The sequence below is a fragment of the Epinephelus moara genome, chromosome 6 (assembly GCF_006386435.1).
Source record: "Epinephelus moara isolate mb chromosome 6, YSFRI_EMoa_1.0, whole genome shotgun sequence".
Classification (NCBI taxonomy): Eukaryota; Metazoa; Chordata; class Actinopteri; order Perciformes; family Serranidae; genus Epinephelus; species Epinephelus moara.
This window is the reverse complement of record NC_065511.1, coordinates 19,858,447-19,877,727: the sequence shown is the minus strand read 5'-3', so window position 1 is coordinate 19,877,727 and position 19,281 is coordinate 19,858,447. Positions and strand designations below refer to the sequence as shown.

Genomic DNA, 19,281 nt, shown 5'->3' with positions numbered 1-19,281 from the left:
CAGCAGCAACTGATGTAGTTCAACACTAGTGTGGGGCTGCAACTTAAGATTATTTTCTTTATTAACTATTAATTGTTTAGTCTGTTTTGTCTGACTGACAGTGAAAAACCCAGCTATATTTATATATTTATTATTAAATATCAAAATGACATCAAGCACAAAGGAGCAGAAAATCCTCACATTTTAGAAGGTGCTTGGAATTTTTACTTGATTAAACATCTGAAATAATTAAACCATTATAAAAAATTGTTGCCAATTAATTCTCTCTAGATCAGGGGTGTCAGACTAATTTTAGTTCATGGGCCTTTTTTTTAGTTTAATTAAAAAAACATTAAAGTACATAAAGCAGAAGCTATCGAGGAAGCAGGTTGAGTCTTCCCCTGCCTTATAAACCATTTACAAACTTTAAAAGTTTTGGCAGTGCCTCAGCAGCAGGGTTCCACCAGTATTGTTTTAAGACTTGTCTAATACAGACTCTTTTGTACAGAAGCTGCTGGTTGACAATATTTTGCACCATGTTTGATATCTTTAAATATGACCACAGTAAGAATGCATTGCTTTTTCAGTGAACTGTATTCTAGTCAGGGTGGAAAAACCTCTGAGGGAGCATTTTACATCAAGACAGTGGTTCCCAACTGGTCTATCCACAGGGTCCAGATTTCACCTTAGTCATTAGTTCGAGGTCCACACAGTTTAATACATTCGGACTTATAACTACGTTTGGCCACGTTATTGAGCTAGTTTGCTGTGTCAAGCAGCTGTCTGTTTGACACTCACTCTACAGCAAAAAATAAGCACTTCAAAATAAAAGCTCTATGCTGGAAAGTTACTGTACTTAAAAAAAAGTGTGTTTCAGTGTGTTTGCGAGTCATTTGCGACCCATTTAGAATGAACCCACGGCCCACTTTTGGACCACGACCCACCAGTTGGGAACCACAGCATTAAGAGAGCTATTCAGTGTTAAACTTTTTCCTGAAACCTCTTAGTCTTCACAAGTGCATCACTATTAGGTGTGCAAAGTCACCCAGTGGGCCTGACAGGACCCTTTAGCTGGCCGGTTTTGGCCCCTGGGCCGTATGTTTGACACCCCTGCTCTAGATTGACAAATCATCTAATTGTTTCAGCTCTATGTAAGAATAAACAGTAAGTGCAGTAAGTACATGTTGCAGGTGATGGTCAACAAGTAACAGTATTGTTATTATTGTTGTGTTTTTTAAATAACTGATTGATTTATAATTATAATAAGTATTTTTTTATTTATTTATTTACTTTTTAAGTATGTTCTCCCTGTCTTTTGACATTATGCCTGTACATAATAAAGAAGCATGGCAATACCCTGTTTTGTTATCTTTGAAAACAATGTTTCACAATAAAAATTTGAAATATGATGAAAACAGGAGCAAAATGGTTTTAACGTCACTGAAAAACGCTGCAACTAATCATATTATAAAAACCAAACTGTCCTTCAAAATCTCCTCACTGTAAAAGCTGAATGTTTTTCTGTTGTCTCTGCGTTAGGCCGCCTGCACGTTGGGCATATTCACACTCTGAGCACACAACATATTGAACCTGATATGCTGTCTGAGTCCATATAAACAGAGGTTGGTTTGTTCGCTGGCAGGCCAACACGCTGCGGAGTTCACAATCGGATCTGTCATACTGTGGCAACAGACTGTAAACTCTGTAAGCGCACAGTGACACACACAGACTGACACTCTATCTGCTGGAGGAGGGAGACACTGAATCTGTATACAGAGGGTGAGCTGGAGCTAAACAGAGCAGTGTGAGGGTAAATGGGTTAACTGCATACTTTGGGAGATTAAGAGACAGTAAGGGTTCTCTACAGTTATCAGACTCTTACATTTAATGCTTTTAAAGACCTTTTTAAGGTCATTTTTAACCAAATTTAAGTCAGATTTTTGGACCAATCATCTTTTTCTTATGCTAGCATTGCAGGTAAATTGAAAAATATATGTGGTTCAATGCAGAAGTAGGTTTATGGAAGGAATATGCTTATTAGAGTGAGTTAGGTTAATCTACATTTTGCCAAGCTTGACTCATTTTGACAAAAAGAAATAAAACGATAGATAAATGTAATAAGATAAAATGTTTGTGGCAATTAATTCATTCAAATGTTGGATTATTTAATGTCTTTTAAGGCCTAGCATTTATAACATTACAACATTTTAAGACATTTTAAGGGCTTGCAGACACCCTGAACAATAGAGGTTGTGTGATTACAGACCGTTACAGGCCTGTCTATTACCTGGTTTGCCAACGGGCTGGTATATGTGCTGGTTTCCTGTCTGCACAAACAAACAAACACAACAACAAAACAAGGGTTAGCAAATTCTCAGTCACACATAATCAGAAGCTTCATAGGAAATTAGAGTTTCACAGGCAAGAACCACCAGAAAAAATGTTGGGAATCCAATTTAATTTACTTGTCACACGACATGGCGTCTCAATTTGTTCTTGTAAAACACACACTCGTCTCCGGTCGTGGAGCTGTTTCTGTTTCCAGTGGTGTGTGGTCTAGCACTCTGTTACTTATGTTAACAAAAATATTCTGTCTGGCTGCACAGGGATAACAAAAAAAAAAAAGAAACACTTCCTTTGTTAGTGCTTCCCTTTCAAAACCAGATAAAGCCCTGCAGCATGTCTTTATGATTTGATGGTTGTGAGCATAAACTCATGCCACAAACTCTGTAGTGGTGCCACACATGTTATATATTTACTTTGTTGAATTATTACTGAATCTCTGTTGTTTTTTTCTGTGTGAGAAAAACAGTACAGAGGGCTTCGAAACCCATCAGAGTGTTGAGGTCTGACAACCGCCAACACCCCGAAATACTCTACTACAGCATTTTACACTAACACACACACACATGCACACACACACACACAAGGGAGATTTTCCCACCACAAACCACAGCCATTCAATGGGAGGAGGAGTACAGGCAGAGAGATGAATTACAGAGACAGAAATATCTGACCCATGGCAGCTTCAGACTGCTACAACAACTCCTGCTGGCATCAAGAACACAACACACATCAATGTACAACTCTGTGTTCTGCTCTCTAGATTCCAACGATGGGATAAAGTTACTCCAAATTCCGATCAACAACATAGTTTAGTTTCAGGATGTGAAATATAATCACAGAAAGACTTTGAGAAAAACACACAAGACTCCAGTTTTTAGTCTACAAAAACAAACACATTACAGGAGAGAAAAAGGTGCTGAAGTTACCTTTCAATACCACCTGTGTTAACATATGATGAAGGTTTAAACAGCTTATAACCACCATTATGTTTTGCTGAGAGAAAACGTTCATCTGTTGCTGCAAATCATGTTACACCACAGAGCTCTGAGTGCGCTCGTTGGGTTAGTGTTGCGTTTAAGGCCTCCCCCCAAAAAACGCCTAAGCTTCGAATTTTTTTTTTTCACAATCGAATCCCGTGCCATCGAATGAAGCTTCGAAGCTTCAAATTTTTTGGGTCAGCCCTAAAAATTATTATAATAAATTAAATTAAGTTATAATAACGTTAAACACAAAAGTGTTATAAAGATATAAATAAATGGCGCTTTTATTCTGAAGTATCTGGCTCATCTCAGGCTGGCAGTGTTGATGTTTTCACTGTGAACTTGAAGCTGCCAGTCAACAGTCAGGTGTCAGCAGTTAGTTGGAAGTTAAATTGTTACAGCGGCGCCGTTACATGTAGGACTGATTCACTGTGAGCCAGAAACAAACTAACAGCTCTCCGGTTCATAAACTAATAATATTTGCAAGTCACACTGGTGCTCCATGGTCGCAAAATGCAACTAAATAGTCACAGTCTGGAGCTCTACAGACACAAAAACACATGCCTCGCCTGCTCACACTATTGCCCAGGTGAGAGTGGTCTGGATGGCGTGTATTTGCTGAGTCACGGTTGTGAGTCCAAGTCTAAGTGAGCCAAAGGCAGTCTCATGCTGGTGGTTTAAAAGACTGATGTCACAGTTCAGACTTGATGTTCACAATATAGTATTTGTATACATCCCACGTGGAACAAGCCATGATACATTGAGTGTAATCAATTTATCACCTGCATTTCCAAGCCTGAAGGAGAACCTACGGTGGCTGTCTGGTAATGTTAGAAAATACAAAAGGACCTCTGTAGAGCCAGTGTTTGGTTTGTCTGTTCTGGGCTACTGTAGAAACAACATGGCGGACTCAGTGGAAGAGGACCTGCTTCTAATGTAGATATAAATGGTTCGTTCTAAGCTAGCACAAGCACAATGACTTTCAGTTTCAGGTGGTTATACGCTGATAAAAAATTGGTTATGAATATTACATACCATTCCTGTCAATAGATCCCTCTAAATCCTACACACTGTACCTTGAAGTAAACACAAATATGGCAGCAAAGAAACTATGTCTTATTTCACAAACACTGATACTGTAGCAGGTTTGTATATGATTATTGGACTACAGCTGCAGCTGATGGTTATTTTCGTTATTGATTAATTTGATGATTAAGTTCCTGATTAAACAACTGTCTGTGTCTCTAAAATGTCAGAGGATAGTACAATTTTCCAGAACCCTAAGTGAAGCTTCAAGACACAGAAAGCAGAAACTTCTCACACTTTAGAAACATCTTTTTTGCTTTTGCCAATTGACTTATCTTGTAAATGATTACTTATCTAATTTTCTAAGCTCTACATGTCACTTTTCGGGCCCATTATCTAATATGTTAAAGCAATAACCTTAGGAGGGCGCTGGCTAACATGCTGAAAACAAAGCCCTTCTAAAAAGACACACATACTTGAGGCTGCAGCTGCAGGCTCATGACTTTCTATGAAATGACTACTTGTTTTCTTGAAGCAGTGCTCTATTAATAACCGGCCCATGTTGTGGGAATTCATTGACCCCTCATTGCTGACCCCGCCCCTGACAGGTCACTTCCTGTCCCTGGATCAATCCCTTCAGCTCTAATCAAAACAAACACATGCTGCAACCAATTGCAGCGAGTCCGGCCAGAATGTGACCTTCCGTCAACATTTGTCTTTATCAGACATCCTCCTCCTCTTAAACATACAAACAGTTCAGAAAAACAACTTCCTTCTTATTGTGGTCGCAGTGGTCATGATTTTGAGAGTGAAAATTAGAAAGCGGTGATGTGAAGTGCAGTTCATTTAGGAGAAATACAAATAACACCAACTAACAGTGAGATGGATGGAGATAGAAACCAGCTGTAGAAAGTAACGTACCGGTGCTTGGAGTCCACCGTCCTCTCTGTCCAGACTCCCTCTGGAACTTCTAGAGTCTGGTTTCTAAACACACACACACAAACATAAAATTTACATCTCCATACAGCAACAGGTTTTAAAAGTATAGTTCGGATCTTTTGAAGTAGGGTTGTGTAAGGTATTTATCTGTAGTAGTATCTGTAATCTGTAGTGTATTACGAACAGTAGATTGGCATGCCCCCAGTTTGAAGGTGCAGTCAGGGGTACTGACATGGAAGCTAAGTAATGTACTGCTGTGGATGAGGGTAATAAATCAACATCAGTTTCAGTGTACACTATATTTACTTCGCCATCAGACAGCGATTTCTGACAGGGGACTAAAGTCATTATATTGCTCTCTTCAAAGCCAGACTCCACTGAGAAACATAGGAGCTGCTGGTCTACCACTGCCTCCATCAGTTAACTTTGGTGTTTCAGAGGGTTGATTCAGTCACACAATAACACAAACTAACTAACTGATCAGGGCAGCAGTAGACCTGCACAGCTCCCACATTCAGCCAGGTAAAATTACTGTTTTTGTCAATGGAGTCTGTTGACTTCAATTAGAGCACAACGGGGAAATGAAGCTGTTAAAGGCTTTCCCATCAGAATGGGCTGTCTGATGGAAACGCAAAGCAGTGTACAACTCAGAATTTTTCGAGGAGGCTAAAATACATTTTGCTGCTTTTCGTCTACAGCAGTACATTGCTTTGCTTCAGTGTAAGTATTCCTGCCTCATCACCAAACTTGAGGTGTGCCAGCTGACATCTACTGTATGTAATATACTGAATATGGATAAGTACACACACAACCCCACTTCAAAAAATCCTCACTGTCCCTTTAAGGTCAAGGCTGGTTTCACTTCAATTTGCTGTCGATTAGAGATTAACCGAGATAAATTAAAAGTTCCGTATTCACAGTTATACAAAGTGTTTTTCCGATGAACAGTAAGTTGTTTGTTTTTGTTTTGATTCCTGGGATACTCTCTGAGACAAACACCCTTTCATGGCATGTCATCATCACATATCACATGCTGTTGTAAAACTGGTGCATTAAATGGTGCAAACTCAGTCACTTAAACCACTTGATTTACAGATTTGCTTAGGACTTTTGGATTTAAATAAACATCTTTTACCATACTGCCACATACAGCCATTTTACTGCAGGAATACAAGACTGTGCACCCTTGAATTAGTAAATGAGTGATAGTTATTTGTCCGAGGTGAAAGTGACTCCAACTCTCCAGATGCAAAGTTAATCTTAAATCTTACAGTAAGTACGTGAATGAGAAAATGATTGAGTGAATCGCTGCAGTGAAGCTGACATAAAAAAAACTCATTAACATATGGATCCAAACAGCCTCCCTGCAGGAGTCTTCAAATGAAAACAGGAACATACTGTACAAAGCTGCAGGATCTACAAGTGCCGGACTTGTCTTCTTACACACAAACAAACTTTTTCCAATTTAATTACAACTTTTCAGCATCAACATTTAACTCCAAAATTCCCCTGCAGCCCCAGAGTACCCACAAACAAAGCCAAAATAAAACCAAACACCTCTCTCAAACACACACATACACACACACACACGTCGGTGCCTACCAGTTTTCCAAGACAGGACTTGAAGACCAGCATTGCCAATGAGTTCATCAAAGTTGTCTGATGAATCGGTTGTGACGAGTTGTCTGAGGTTTTGTTGTGTCTGAGCTGCTATCGCTTTCTGATCTTATTGTATCTGTCTGCCTCTCTGACTGAGTGTTTTCCTGTCCGTCTGTTCTGTATCCTCGTCTGTGCCAGCAGTTTCATCAAGGCAAGAATTTAGATTTAACTCCAGCTTCCTGCCTCCAGCACACTTATATCTGACTCTGACGCATGGAGAGAGGGTAGGAGAGGAGGAGGAGGAGGAGGAGGAGGAGGGATGGAGCGTGCTGCCAATGAGCCATCAGTGTGTGAGCATGTCTACCCTTCTTTCCCAAACCATTCTTCCTCTCTCCTCCCTTTCTCGCCCCTCCCTGAAGTGACAGCGTTATAAAAACCAGCCAGCCTCCAACACACACACACACACACACACACACACACACACATAAATATATGCCTCCCCAGCTTTTCAGTAATCTTGTGTGTTGTCAGTTAGCGGTTGTGGGTCAAAGACAGACTGTTGACTGGGCTGTCAGATTGTCTAAGCCTATCATTAGCCTGGAATTCACACAGGCCACACCTGCCTACAAACTCTNACATAATAAAATTCTTGAGCAAAACCCCAGACAGCTCCTTCAATCAGTGTTCACAGAAATATGCATCCTACATGAAATGTTCCTCCTCCCCTCCCTCCCTCCCTCCCTTCCTCCCTGTCTCTATGTCAGAGGGTCTCTTCTTAAGATGTAACATCTTTCACACTTGACAGCAACAAACACTGCGTTCATTTATGTTTGTGTGTGTGAGGGTTTCACTAGAACAGTAGGTCAGTCATACTGAATTTACTGCTGGATACTTAGCGCCAGTTGGCACTCCACTAGAGCAGGAGAGATGGAAATGATTTTCTGTAGGTGGGATGAAGTGAGATCTGACACTTTCTAATGTCACAATGGAGGGACAACTACATGGGTTGATGTTGGTCATCGTGGACTATATTGCTTGCATTGTTCATTTTAGTCAAACCATACAGTTTGAAAACGAGGCACGGCTCCAACTAGGAAACAATGTTTTGATGCATTGGATGTGCTGAATGTGCATATTAAGGCAGTACAGGAGGAGGCGCACATTAATAACCCTCCAGGACTGTAACATGCTCATGTTTAACACCAACAATGTGTCATGTGACTGCAGTTGGTTCAGATAGAGGTCAGAACACGTTCTCACCACAAATGAACCACACCAGAGTTTGTTTGTAACTGAACCGAGACCACCTCTTTAAGAAAGTCTCGGTCCGGTCGTTATGGTGCACACCTGAGTGCGATTGCTGTGTTCACACCTGTCCAAACGAACTTGAGTTTGACTGAACCAAACCAAACAGGGCAGGTGTGAAAGCACCCTAATTTATTAACTTTGAAAATAACTTGGTTCTTAGCTGATCCCAAAAAATCCTTCTTTTGCTTTCACTCATCTTTGAAGGTCAAAGCAGGGTCACCATGACAGTCTCCCTTTAAAGAGTAAGGTGTCATGCTCTCGTATATTTCACCAGGCTTCAACCACTGTTCCAAATATAAAGTGCTTCCCTAAAAGTGTTTTCAGTGAGTGTTTGAACACTCTGCAACTGAGGGGGAATATCATAACTGCTGCAATCGTAATCCTAATCTTAAGAATGGCTGAAGGGATTTCTATGTCTATGTTTTTTTTTTATTTTTATTGTTATTATTTATTCAATTTTCTGATAAGTGTTTGTCCTTGAGGGGGGTGTGATGAATTTGAAAGAGTCCATTAACAAATTTACAAAAACAAACATGCACTGTGGAACTAAAATAAAAATACTGCAACAACACAACTGACAAGTCAAAAATGGCAACTTAGCAAGAAAGCTTTACATCCCAGGTAACGATAACACACTGTACCATGCACGACAACATCACACGAAAATGGGACTCTTAAAAATGTTGCTGTTTCTCTGTCTTCTACTTTTCTGCAGTGGCATTTTCCTGGTCATGCAGATATACTGTATATATACACTTTGTTTTATAATGTTTAGGATGAAACAGGTAGCATTAAAAAATCCAAATGGTCTTATAATCAACTTGCAGAATTATGTCAGCAAACCTTTTTTTACTCGTCTCTGAAATAGAAATAGATTTGATTTGTCTTAAATCTTAAATGTACCATTATGTCCTGAGTATTGTGTATTAACTATGTCTGTGTCTTTATCCACTGTGTGCACTGTGTGTGTTACCAGCAGCCTTTCCTCCTGCTCCAGCCACCTCTGGTCCTCCTCCATCTGCTGTTGTTGTATCATCAGCTGTTCCTCCATTAACAGGCACTGAGGGCCTACACACTGCTGCATGTCTACTGCCCTGTCCTACACACACACAAACACAAGCATGCAACAAAAGACAAACACAGCAACATGACATGCACACCAACGTGGGGACACACGCACAGTCACAGATGAACAGAAACATGCACACACACACACGCACACAAATATGCGGAGGACAGACAGACACATACACCAGACTGATGAGAGGCTGAACTGAGATGATGGACACGCACACTAAAAATAATGTGTCAAATGAGCCATCGATTTTTTTGTAATATATACATTATTATGTAAATTTGTGGACTGGACTCTTTATGCAGGTGGTGTTTTTTTATTCACAATACTTCCTCACAGAGTGACTGACTGATCATCATAAAGCTGACAGGCAAGAAATGAAATTCTCACTGGTAGGCAGACTTTGTCAAATAGCCCCAACAAACAAATTTCCACAAAGTAAAAATATTCAAGATTTTAAGACTGTTAACTCTTGAAAATTAAATAAATCACAAAAGACAGCTTTTTATTATTTTGTGAATGGATGCGAGCTGGTGGGGTAACCTGCTGTGTTCATAGCAAACAGCATAATTCTGTGTGTGTTTCACTTCTGTCATGAATTACTTGTGTGTGTGTGTGTGTGTGTGTGTGTGTGTGTGTTTATCGGCATAAAAATTGGTCTCTTACCTCCATCGCAGAGCCCCATAGTGCCATGTCGTGCCCATGTGGATGGGGAAGGTGCTGTGCGTGCGAGTGTGTGTGGACATGGTGGCGGGGGTGTGTGTGCGCGTGGTGTGTGTCCACCATCGTGGCCTGTGGGGGGTACAGGGCGCTGGGCACAGAGGGGAGGGTGTGAGGGCCGGGGTACCCCGCCATCTGATCCAGGGAGGGAGGGCAGAAGAAGACACACTGTTAGTCTGTCATCAGTTCTCTTTTGATTACATCTTTATCTAATGTATGTTTTTTTTTCTGTTTTAGCTAATAATTTCTCCGAAAACAGTTTCTGTCCTTTCAAAGTGTGCCTACATATTACAACCTTTTTCCCAAGGAAGAAAATGTATGCAAAAGTGCATATTTAATTAAATAAGATATACTTTACATATTTGAACATGAATTTTAAGAAAATTTGTAATACAAAAAAATAATTGGCTTAATGTAAATAATCAACTGGGGGAGTGACATTTATCAGTTAAAATCTTTACCCAGTTCACCAGTAGTGTCTTATATCTTGTCTAAAAATGTATGGATATATTTTAAAATACATATCTTTAGAGGCCATTTTCCCAAAATGATTTTTTTCTCATACTCTGAGCCAGAAATTTGCACTTCAGTCGCACTTACATCCACCAAACTTCCCGATTTTACTCCTATACATTTTCTGAAGGTTTTTAAAGAGGGGTTTGTTCATATATCATTCACAGTCTGATTTATGTAAAATTTAATTCCTAAAAACATTAATTATTGACAGTATTTTCTGATTTATGCGTGCCAAAAATGGCTAAGTTCCCTAAGTTCCCTCTGTGAAACCTTTAACTCTAACTTGTCAACAAGTGAGCACATATTCAATTAGAAAAAGGCAATTTTGCACATTTAGACATACATTTCAGATAACTGTAATACAAAAAATAATTGTCCTAATGCAAGTAATCAACTGGGGAAGTTTCATGGTGACATTTATTAGTTAATCACCTGTAGTGTCTCCCCTTAATGTTTAAATTCTTTATGTAAAACACTTTGAATTGTCTTTGTGAATGACATTAGGTCAACACCCTCCATCCTCTGGGAATGTACTCTACAAATACAGTTGTCTTGCTTCACCGCAACTCCAAACTGATGCAGACTGGTTATTATGAAAGTAAGGTAACTATATACCAAACACAGCAGAAGCAAAAGAGGAGTCAGCAGAGTTTGTCTAAATACCTGGTAGTGTCCAGGATGCTGGGGACTGGGATAAAAGCCTTCACTCGAGCGAGGACTGGGATAGCCTGGTCTACTAGGCTACAGACAGAGAGAGAGAGAAGGACAGACGTAAAGAGACAGAAAGACAGAGAGAGAGAGAACAAATAAAAATACAGTTACAATGCTTGTTCATTTTTTCCCACCCAAATTGAAGGATAGAAGATGGGACACCGGGTCATTCAGACAATCAACACACAAACCCCTCGGAGCTGTTTGTGTGGCTGGGTTAGCTGTCAATCAAAACAGGGAACACCCACCAGGCTGCAAGTCCAGCAAGCTGTTAGTTGAGTACTGTCTCTATGTTACAAACATAGACATCCATGGACTGTTGGTATAAACTGTTTTATTCCTGGACTACTGATCACTGCTGGTTAGATGTGATGCAGGTGTGTACACAGAGTGTTATGGCTGCATGCTCACCAAAGACCTCTCTTTTGAGTGCTGTTATTTTCTGATTTGGAAAAAAAGAATGTGATTTTCAATCTGCATGACAAATTAGAGAAATAGGACTTTTTAATCTAAGCTTCTCAAAGGAACACAATTTAGTAGAGTAGAGTGAGTCTGCTGCTCATCTCTTTTCTTTTCTGTTCCATTGCTGGGCACTCATAGCTAAAAACAGAAGTGCTTGGTGAAGCTGCAGCCTTGTGTCTTGTCTTGGTTTCTGGTGACTTGTTGTGATGAAGCTGTTGAAAGTTGATGAACAGTTTCCCCTCTTTTTGTCTTTATGATATAGACCTCTCTAACACAGAGCTCATTTCTAGCACAACAGTGTTGTAACCTCTACCTTCCACAGTCTCTCATAGTAGCTTTCTCTGGACCACACCTCCGACAGCAAGACAGACACACAGGGAGGGAAACAGACAGCAAAGAAAGACAGGGAGGGATGGAGGGAGGGAGACAAGGAAAGAGAAAAGGAAACACGGTAGGAAGGACAAAGACAAGCAGACAAGACAAAGAAACTGAGGACGAGACAAACAGGAGCTTTAAAAACTCTCTGAGAGGGAAACGTACGGCATGTTGTTAACATGCTCTCACATGGAAGGACGCAGGGTTTCTTGACAAAATTATATCTTGGAAGTTTAAATCTGCCCGAAACAGATTCACAGCCCTGTGGTAGTCAGTCCATGTAGAGGGAGGTTTCCCGGGGAATACCCAGTTGAAAATAGAAAGATAAACACAGGGACAACAGACAGACAGACTGGAAGGTGAGGTTAATGAGACAGGATATTCACATCAGGGTCAGACAGAAGTTGGTTACTATGTGGAGACTTTCGGATGAATGTTTGAATGAGAACAAATGACCAAATAAATAAATAGACCCAGCCTTAATCTTCCAACTGCAGAGCTGCAGTGCCAGGAATTTCAGTCCTGGCTTGCCAGTATCAGTAATGGTAGCACCAGTTTAAACCTGCAGATGTGCACCATCTACTAGCAAGGAAAATAAGATGACGTAATTTAGACACTTGTGACACCCGCAGGCGGTGAGCGTTACAGCTATTAATGTTTTATACCTTGGTTTGGGGTTAACTACAATTACTTCTTCGTGGTTGTATGCCTCTGCAAACCACTCAAATTGTGCTGACAGTTTACATCAGTATCTGTCAAAACATGGATTCTTCACACACGTCTTCCCTTCGGCAGCACAGAGGATCTATACAATCAGCAAGGTTTCAAGGTGGACACCCAAGATTAGTGTTACTAATTCAGTATCTGACCAAATGTCTCCCCTTCTGTTCTTGAGATATGATGTTGAGTAATGACAAGAGAAGTGCTTTTACAGAATATTATGACGTCACAGCAAAGCTTACCTTTTGGAAAAATGTCACTTCATCATTATATCCTATTAGACACTTGTGTGAAATTTTGTCATAACTAGCGTATGAATTCTTAAGTTATGGCCAAAACAGTGGGGTCACAGTGACCTTGACCTTTGACCACCAAATTCTAATCAGTTCATCCTTGAGTATAGGTGACCGTTTATGCCAAATTTGACAAAACTTCCCTCACGGCGTTCTTGAGATATCTTGTTCACAAGAATGGGACGAAGGGACAACCCAAAAACATAACGCCTCCAGTCATGGCTATCACCAGTGCAGAGGCATAAAGATTAATGTATGTGTCAAACCACAGGTGCGTGGGCAGAAAAGACAACTTTAGTCTAGTACATCTATGTTGGACCAAGGTAAATGTTACAGCCATGGCTAAATGGTAACCCTAGATTTTCAAAACTCTTGCAAGCGACTTAAAAATACTGTCTTGCTGTTTTATGGTGTGTCAGCGTTGTGGTAAAGGATTGGCTGGGTTTCGGCACAAAAAGCCCTTGGTTAGGGTTAGGGAAAGATAATGGTTTGGGTTAAAGGTCTAGTGTGTGGGATTTAATGGGATCCAGTGGTTGCAGAATTAAAACTTCTCTTGTGCGCCAAGCATGGAGGAGAACTATGGTGGCTGACGTGAAAATGTGAAAATGCAAAAAGGCCAATCCAGAGTCAGTGTTTGGGTTGTCCATTCCAGGCTACTGTAGGACAATATGGCTGAATATGCAGAGGACCAGCAGCTCTGTATGTAGATATTAACGACTCATTCTAAGGTAACAAAAACGCAATAATTTTTATTTTCAGATGATAATAAACTAATGAAAACATAGTTATGCTTACTATATTCCATTTCTGCCAATAGCTGCCCCTAAATCATGCACACTGGACCTTTAAAATGATCATTTAAAACATGGAACGTGAAATCTCGCAGGAGTTTTCTTGAATCTGGGGTTACCATCTAAACATGACCAAATTTTGAAACATAGAGCTTGCCAAATAAAATAAATAAATAAATACATCAGTCTTATCAATTTTCCATGATCTATTTTAAAATTTTTCATTACCTTTAACATTTAAACAGAATGCGCAATTTAAAAATTCCACAATTTCAGGGCAAAAAAAATTTGGACAAACTTTGAAAGGGATTCTTTTGTTGTTGTGAGACACATATCCCTGTTGCTAACATTTAGATCCATGGCATAACTCCAGGAAGAATTTTAGGTATGTTGAGCAGCAAAATGTAATTAAAATCTTTTTGTATCACTCTGGGGCACAATTCATTGACTCCCACGCAGACTCATCTATCACCCTAAGGGTCACAGTGCAGTGCACAGAGACTTGCAACAGGACTTTATTCTGCTGTTGTAAAGGTTTAACTTGTGACCTGTCTTCCAACTGAGGGCCAAACAGAAGATTGACTTTTAACAGTTTCCCTGCATTAAAAGTCATAATCCTATGTAGAGAAAAGGGCGTGTAGGAAGTATGGTGATGTTACAGCTCAGCCGGCGACTAAAAGCTCACTCCAAAACCAGGGTCACCTACCAAAACAAGTTCTTGTGCAGTAGGACTGGCCACCACTCAACACTTAGGTCACGGTGACAGAGAGCCAGCTGTGTATAAACAGGATTACGTAGAGACGGACCTTTTCGCTAGCTCTGTATGTATTAATAGTAACTGTGTCAATCCTAGGCTTCACATATTCTTACAAGTGTCAGTAGTATTTGCAATAAATCAACAAGACTGAATTCAGAATGGAGATCCACAGCATTATATTGGATTATATTATATGTTACAGTTAAAGCTCTTTCTTCTTGAACATGGCTGAGACCCAGACCTGGAAAAAGTTGTTGCATTACACAACAGCAATAGTTCTGGACTTTGGGTTCCTCCTAGTGTAGAAAATGTTTTAAACATCTTTTCTGACCACTTAATTTTAATTCCAGTGAAATTTAAATTCTGTAACTATTTTTTTCTGGCTTATTCATGATATACTGTTTTTAGTCTCACGTGTGTTAGATGGTTCGACTGTCAGCAAGTGGATTAGGATTTATGACAGGCATCCTGAACAGGCCAGAAATAGGGTGCCAGAATCCGAGGACAAATCAACACAATGCCTGACGCAAACACAAATATCTACGTTCAATCACGGCGGAGGGCATTCAACAGCATGTCCAACATAAATACAGCATGCCGAGCGTGAACATGCTAATTAAGAGTTACTGGGGTTGGCAAGCATTGTATCAAAACTCACTGCACTCAGTTATAGCTAATGATTCAAAGGTTGGATTGAGTTTGTCATCAAAAAATGTTGCAACATATTTGAGAATGTGTAGCCAACACTGGGTTTCTTGAGCTTTGGTCGTCATGTGGTGGACATAAAAGACAGAAAAGGGATGTGGGTGTGAGGGGAGCAAAGTTACTGAATGCAGTGACCAAGCAGATGTTAAAGGAGCACTGAATATTAGTCAGAGAAAATAATCTGAAAACATTATTTTCTCAACTATCTTATTATAATGAGCAAAGGAGCCTGATAAGAACAGACAAGTTTCTTCCAAAGTTGGAAAGTTTGCCTGTGCTTTATTGTTCGTGCTTGTATAACTGGGCTGGGCTCAATCAAAATGTGATGACAATGGTTGCATTGTTTGCTTATGTTGCCAGGCCACTGTCAATCCCATCTCATCGTACCTCACCCACACAGTCCTGATGAAAGATGAGCTCAGCTTCTAAGAGTTAAGCTCTCAATAAATCATACCTAAGAATGTTTTTATTCTGAACTTTGACACTTGCTTATTCAGTCTTGAATATTCTTGTAAAGAAGAAAACAAGGCCTCAAGGGCTGAGAAAAAAAATACTTTATAGGTCAAGCTAGTGATGTTATTGCTTTTGGCTATCAAGTTATTGGATGGCATATTTTCCTTTTCACAATGGTTGCCCAAATGCAGATAACATGAGGGGGAAATAAAATTATTTTAAGTGGAAAACTTTATTTTAAAAGACAAAAATCTGGTTTTGGTATCAGTTCACAATCCTAAATGTTGCAACTTTTGTTGATAAAGAAACACAAGTCTGTTTTAGTTATTTAAGGAAACAGCTTTAGTGCAGTTTAACAGTACACCACCTGCCTGTAAGGTTCTGGACATGTGTCTTTCTGAGCAGTGGATGGAAAAATGTGTACTGGTGGTTACAGGGAGGTTTGGCATTCGACTGGGTGGATGGTGGTGAGTGGAGGGAAGAGTGCAGGCAGAGGGTATGGGGCGAACTCTCTCTGTGTTTGAAAGACCGAGGGGGGCAGGAGAGACCAACGGGGGCCTCCCACATGACTGCACAGCAGGGTGTTGGCGCTGGGGGTCAGAGTCAGGTTGTAGAGGGGTACTGGGATTAGTTTGACGTCCAGGTTGAAAGCTGTGCAACAGCAGGGTTTTAGGATTGGAATTTGTCATGGGCTCAATGTTTTCGAGGGCATGGGGACAAATAGAGTTAAGGTTAGGACTAGAGTGAGAAAGGAGTGGGGAGAAGTGCCAGGGATGGGAGCGTGAGTTGTTTGACTTTGGCTGGGATGAACAGAGCAGGTGGCCATTAGTAAGGGGATTTGTCTTGTAGGGGCAGCTGCCATTGGACAGACTCTCTGAACTGGGGAGAGGTGGAGAGCAGAAATTAGCATGGGACTGTAGATACAAGCTGGCTCTGGATTCAAGATTGAACCTAGAGTTATGCTGGGAGGAGGAGTGATTGTATAAAGTGGTGTTTTGAGGAGGAGGTGATTGAGTATTGGGAGAAGAGGAAAAACGATGGGGAAACTGCAGAGATGATGAGTAGAGTGGAGGAGTGGGGAGGTGAGAAGAGGTGAAGGTAGATGAAGGATGAGGGTTTCCAAGACAAAGGAAAAGCTGTGAGGCAAAGCGCTGGTTTTGATGGCAATGGTGGTGAGGCGGAGGAGCAGACAGACAGTCCAGACTGAAGGTGGGCTGCAGGGAGGGGCGACGGCTGGGCTGCAAACAGAAAGACAAAGGTAGAGGACGGACAAGTGGAAATAAAAAAGGTATCATAGAGGATAGAGATATGTAGCAGACAGGTGAGATTGACAGGGATGAGACGAAGCACAGACAGAAATATGCAAGACTGTAACCAAAGCCATACAGCGACTGTACCTCTGAAGAGCATTACATGTCTTTCAAACATGAGTGAAAAGACTTTTGCCACCCAGAAAAAACATTTAAGTTCCTTTAGCTGTCACTAACTTCAACTGCATCACTGAAGACTTAAAAAACAAAACTAATATTATGAACTACTGTTTAAGACATATGGCTTTAGCTGTAACCAAAAGAAGCAGTTGACAGATGCTAACAGCAGGGGTATGAGGGGGGCAGTAAGTGAGGGTGAAGCAGCCAGCAGCTGGGGCCACAAGCTGTGAGGTGGGATGGTACAAGTGGAGGTGGGGGTAGTGTTTATGGACCTACAAAAAGAACAATCAAAGAAGTAATGTCTCATTTGTAAACAACCAATTATTCTCGAATTTCACCATGTTTACACATTTACAGGGAGCAGTTTATGTTGTATGAAAAAAAGGAAACAATCTACCAGACTGTGGTATCAACCTTAACCTGCCGGCCACAAGGTGAATATTATAGTGAGATATTATAGAAAGAAACGCCTGTATATCAACAAAAAAGAAGTTGCAAAATGGTGTCAAAAATAAGCAAATTATTACAAGTACAAAAGGTGAAGAGGGTCACATGGTCAGTGGTTGAACATTTGCACATTTTTACATGAGGGCATTTTATCCTATAATAAAGGACTTAGCTGTGTGCACCTGACACTCTTTCTTGTAAAGCCTGGATTTCAAACCAATTCACTTTGATGTCCTTGACCTTTATTATCATAGTGCAAAAAAACACACTTGGAAACTGACTTTGGCAATAATTTAACTTAACCAGGGCAGAAACCTCAGAGTCAAACTTGTATAAACAGAGGAAACATTAAATCAAATGAGTTAACATTTGAATCATTGCAGTGCCTTGATATTAATGGTGACCACTTACAACCCCAGCTCCAAAAAAGTTGATGCGTTGTGAAACGTAAATGAAAACAAAATGCATTGATTTTCAAATCTGTTCTTACCTGTACTCAATTGAATAAAAAAGATACGAAGATAAGATATTCAAAATTCAAACAGATAAACTTCATTGTTTTTTATAAATATGCATTCATTATGAATTTGATGCTTTTAACAACACTCATAAAGTGTTTAGGAACTGATGACACTAATTGTTTCAAAAGAGTAATTCTTCTCTATTTATAAATGACAGTTGCTCAGGATTATGGGGTCTCCATTGTCTTCTCCTGCACTTCATAATCCACATTTTTAATGGAAGACGGGTCTGAACTACAGGCAGGTCAGTCTAGTGCCTGCTCTCCTTCACTATGAAGCCTCATTGTTGTAACACATGCAGAATGTGTCTCACTGTCTTGCTGGAATAAAAAGGGACATTGTGAAAAAAACAGTGTCTGGATGGCATCATATGTTGCTCCAAAACCTGTATGTACCTTTTGGCATTCATGTTGCTTTAACAGATATGTAAGTTACCAGTGTCAGTGTGTTAGTACCAATGATGCCATGGGCACTAACTCACCTCCATACCATCACAGATGCTGGCTTTGAACTTTGTGCTAGTAACAATCTGGATGTTTTTTTTTTCCTCTTTAGCTTGGACGACACAACATCCATGATTTCCAAAACCAATATCAAACGTGGACTCGTCAGACCACAGAACACTTTTCCACTTTGTGTCAATCCATCTCAGATGAACTCAGGTTCAAAGAAGTCGGCAGCGTTTCTTGTTGTTTAAATACAGCTTTCACTTTGCATGGTTGAGTCTTAACTTGCATTTGTAGATGCAACGACAAACTGTGTTTACCAACAATGGTTTTTCAAAGTGTGTCCAAACCCATGTAGTGATATCCTTTATGTACTCATGTTGGTTTCTGATGCAGAGCCGCCGAAGTGGTTGAAGATCATGAGCACTGGTTTTCAGCTTTGCCCCCTTATGTTCAGAGATTCTACAAATCTCTTGATGATATTATGGATTGTAGATGGTGAAATCCCTTAATTTAATTCAATTGTGCATTGAGAAATGTTGTTCCTAAACTGTTAGACTATTTGCACATGTAGTTTTGCAGGTTCTGCAGGTCTGACAGTTCAGAATGACTGTATATTTACGAGAAACAACAAAGTTTACCAGTTCAAACATTAAACATCTCGTCTCTGTTCTGTATTCAA

The 19,281-nt window shown here is 40.2% G+C and overlaps 1 protein-coding gene across 19 annotated transcripts in view; it reads right to left on the bottom strand.

Annotated features, from left to right (window-relative positions):
- LOC126391309 (focal adhesion kinase 1-like) overlaps positions 1 to 19,281 on the bottom strand; it is an 84,634-nt gene that overhangs the window by 6,547 nt on the left and 58,806 nt on the right. For 10 of the 19 annotated variants that reach the window (XM_050045978.1, XM_050045979.1, XM_050045981.1 and 7 more), the window contains 5 exons: positions 11,152 to 11,229; positions 9,919 to 10,107; positions 9,151 to 9,276; positions 5,253 to 5,315; positions 2,267 to 2,306 (listed from right to left, as the gene is read on the bottom strand). In XM_050045978.1, coding sequence (XP_049901935.1) covers positions 2,267 to 2,306; positions 5,253 to 5,315; positions 9,151 to 9,276; positions 9,919 to 10,107; positions 11,152 to 11,229 — 496 coding nt within the window. Of the gene's footprint in view, positions 1 to 2,266; positions 2,307 to 5,252; positions 5,316 to 9,150; positions 9,277 to 9,918; positions 10,108 to 11,151; positions 11,230 to 16,126; positions 16,994 to 19,281 lie in introns of all 19 variants that reach the window. The other 9 variants (XM_050045976.1, XM_050045977.1, XM_050045968.1 and 6 more) reach the window with 2 other exon arrangements.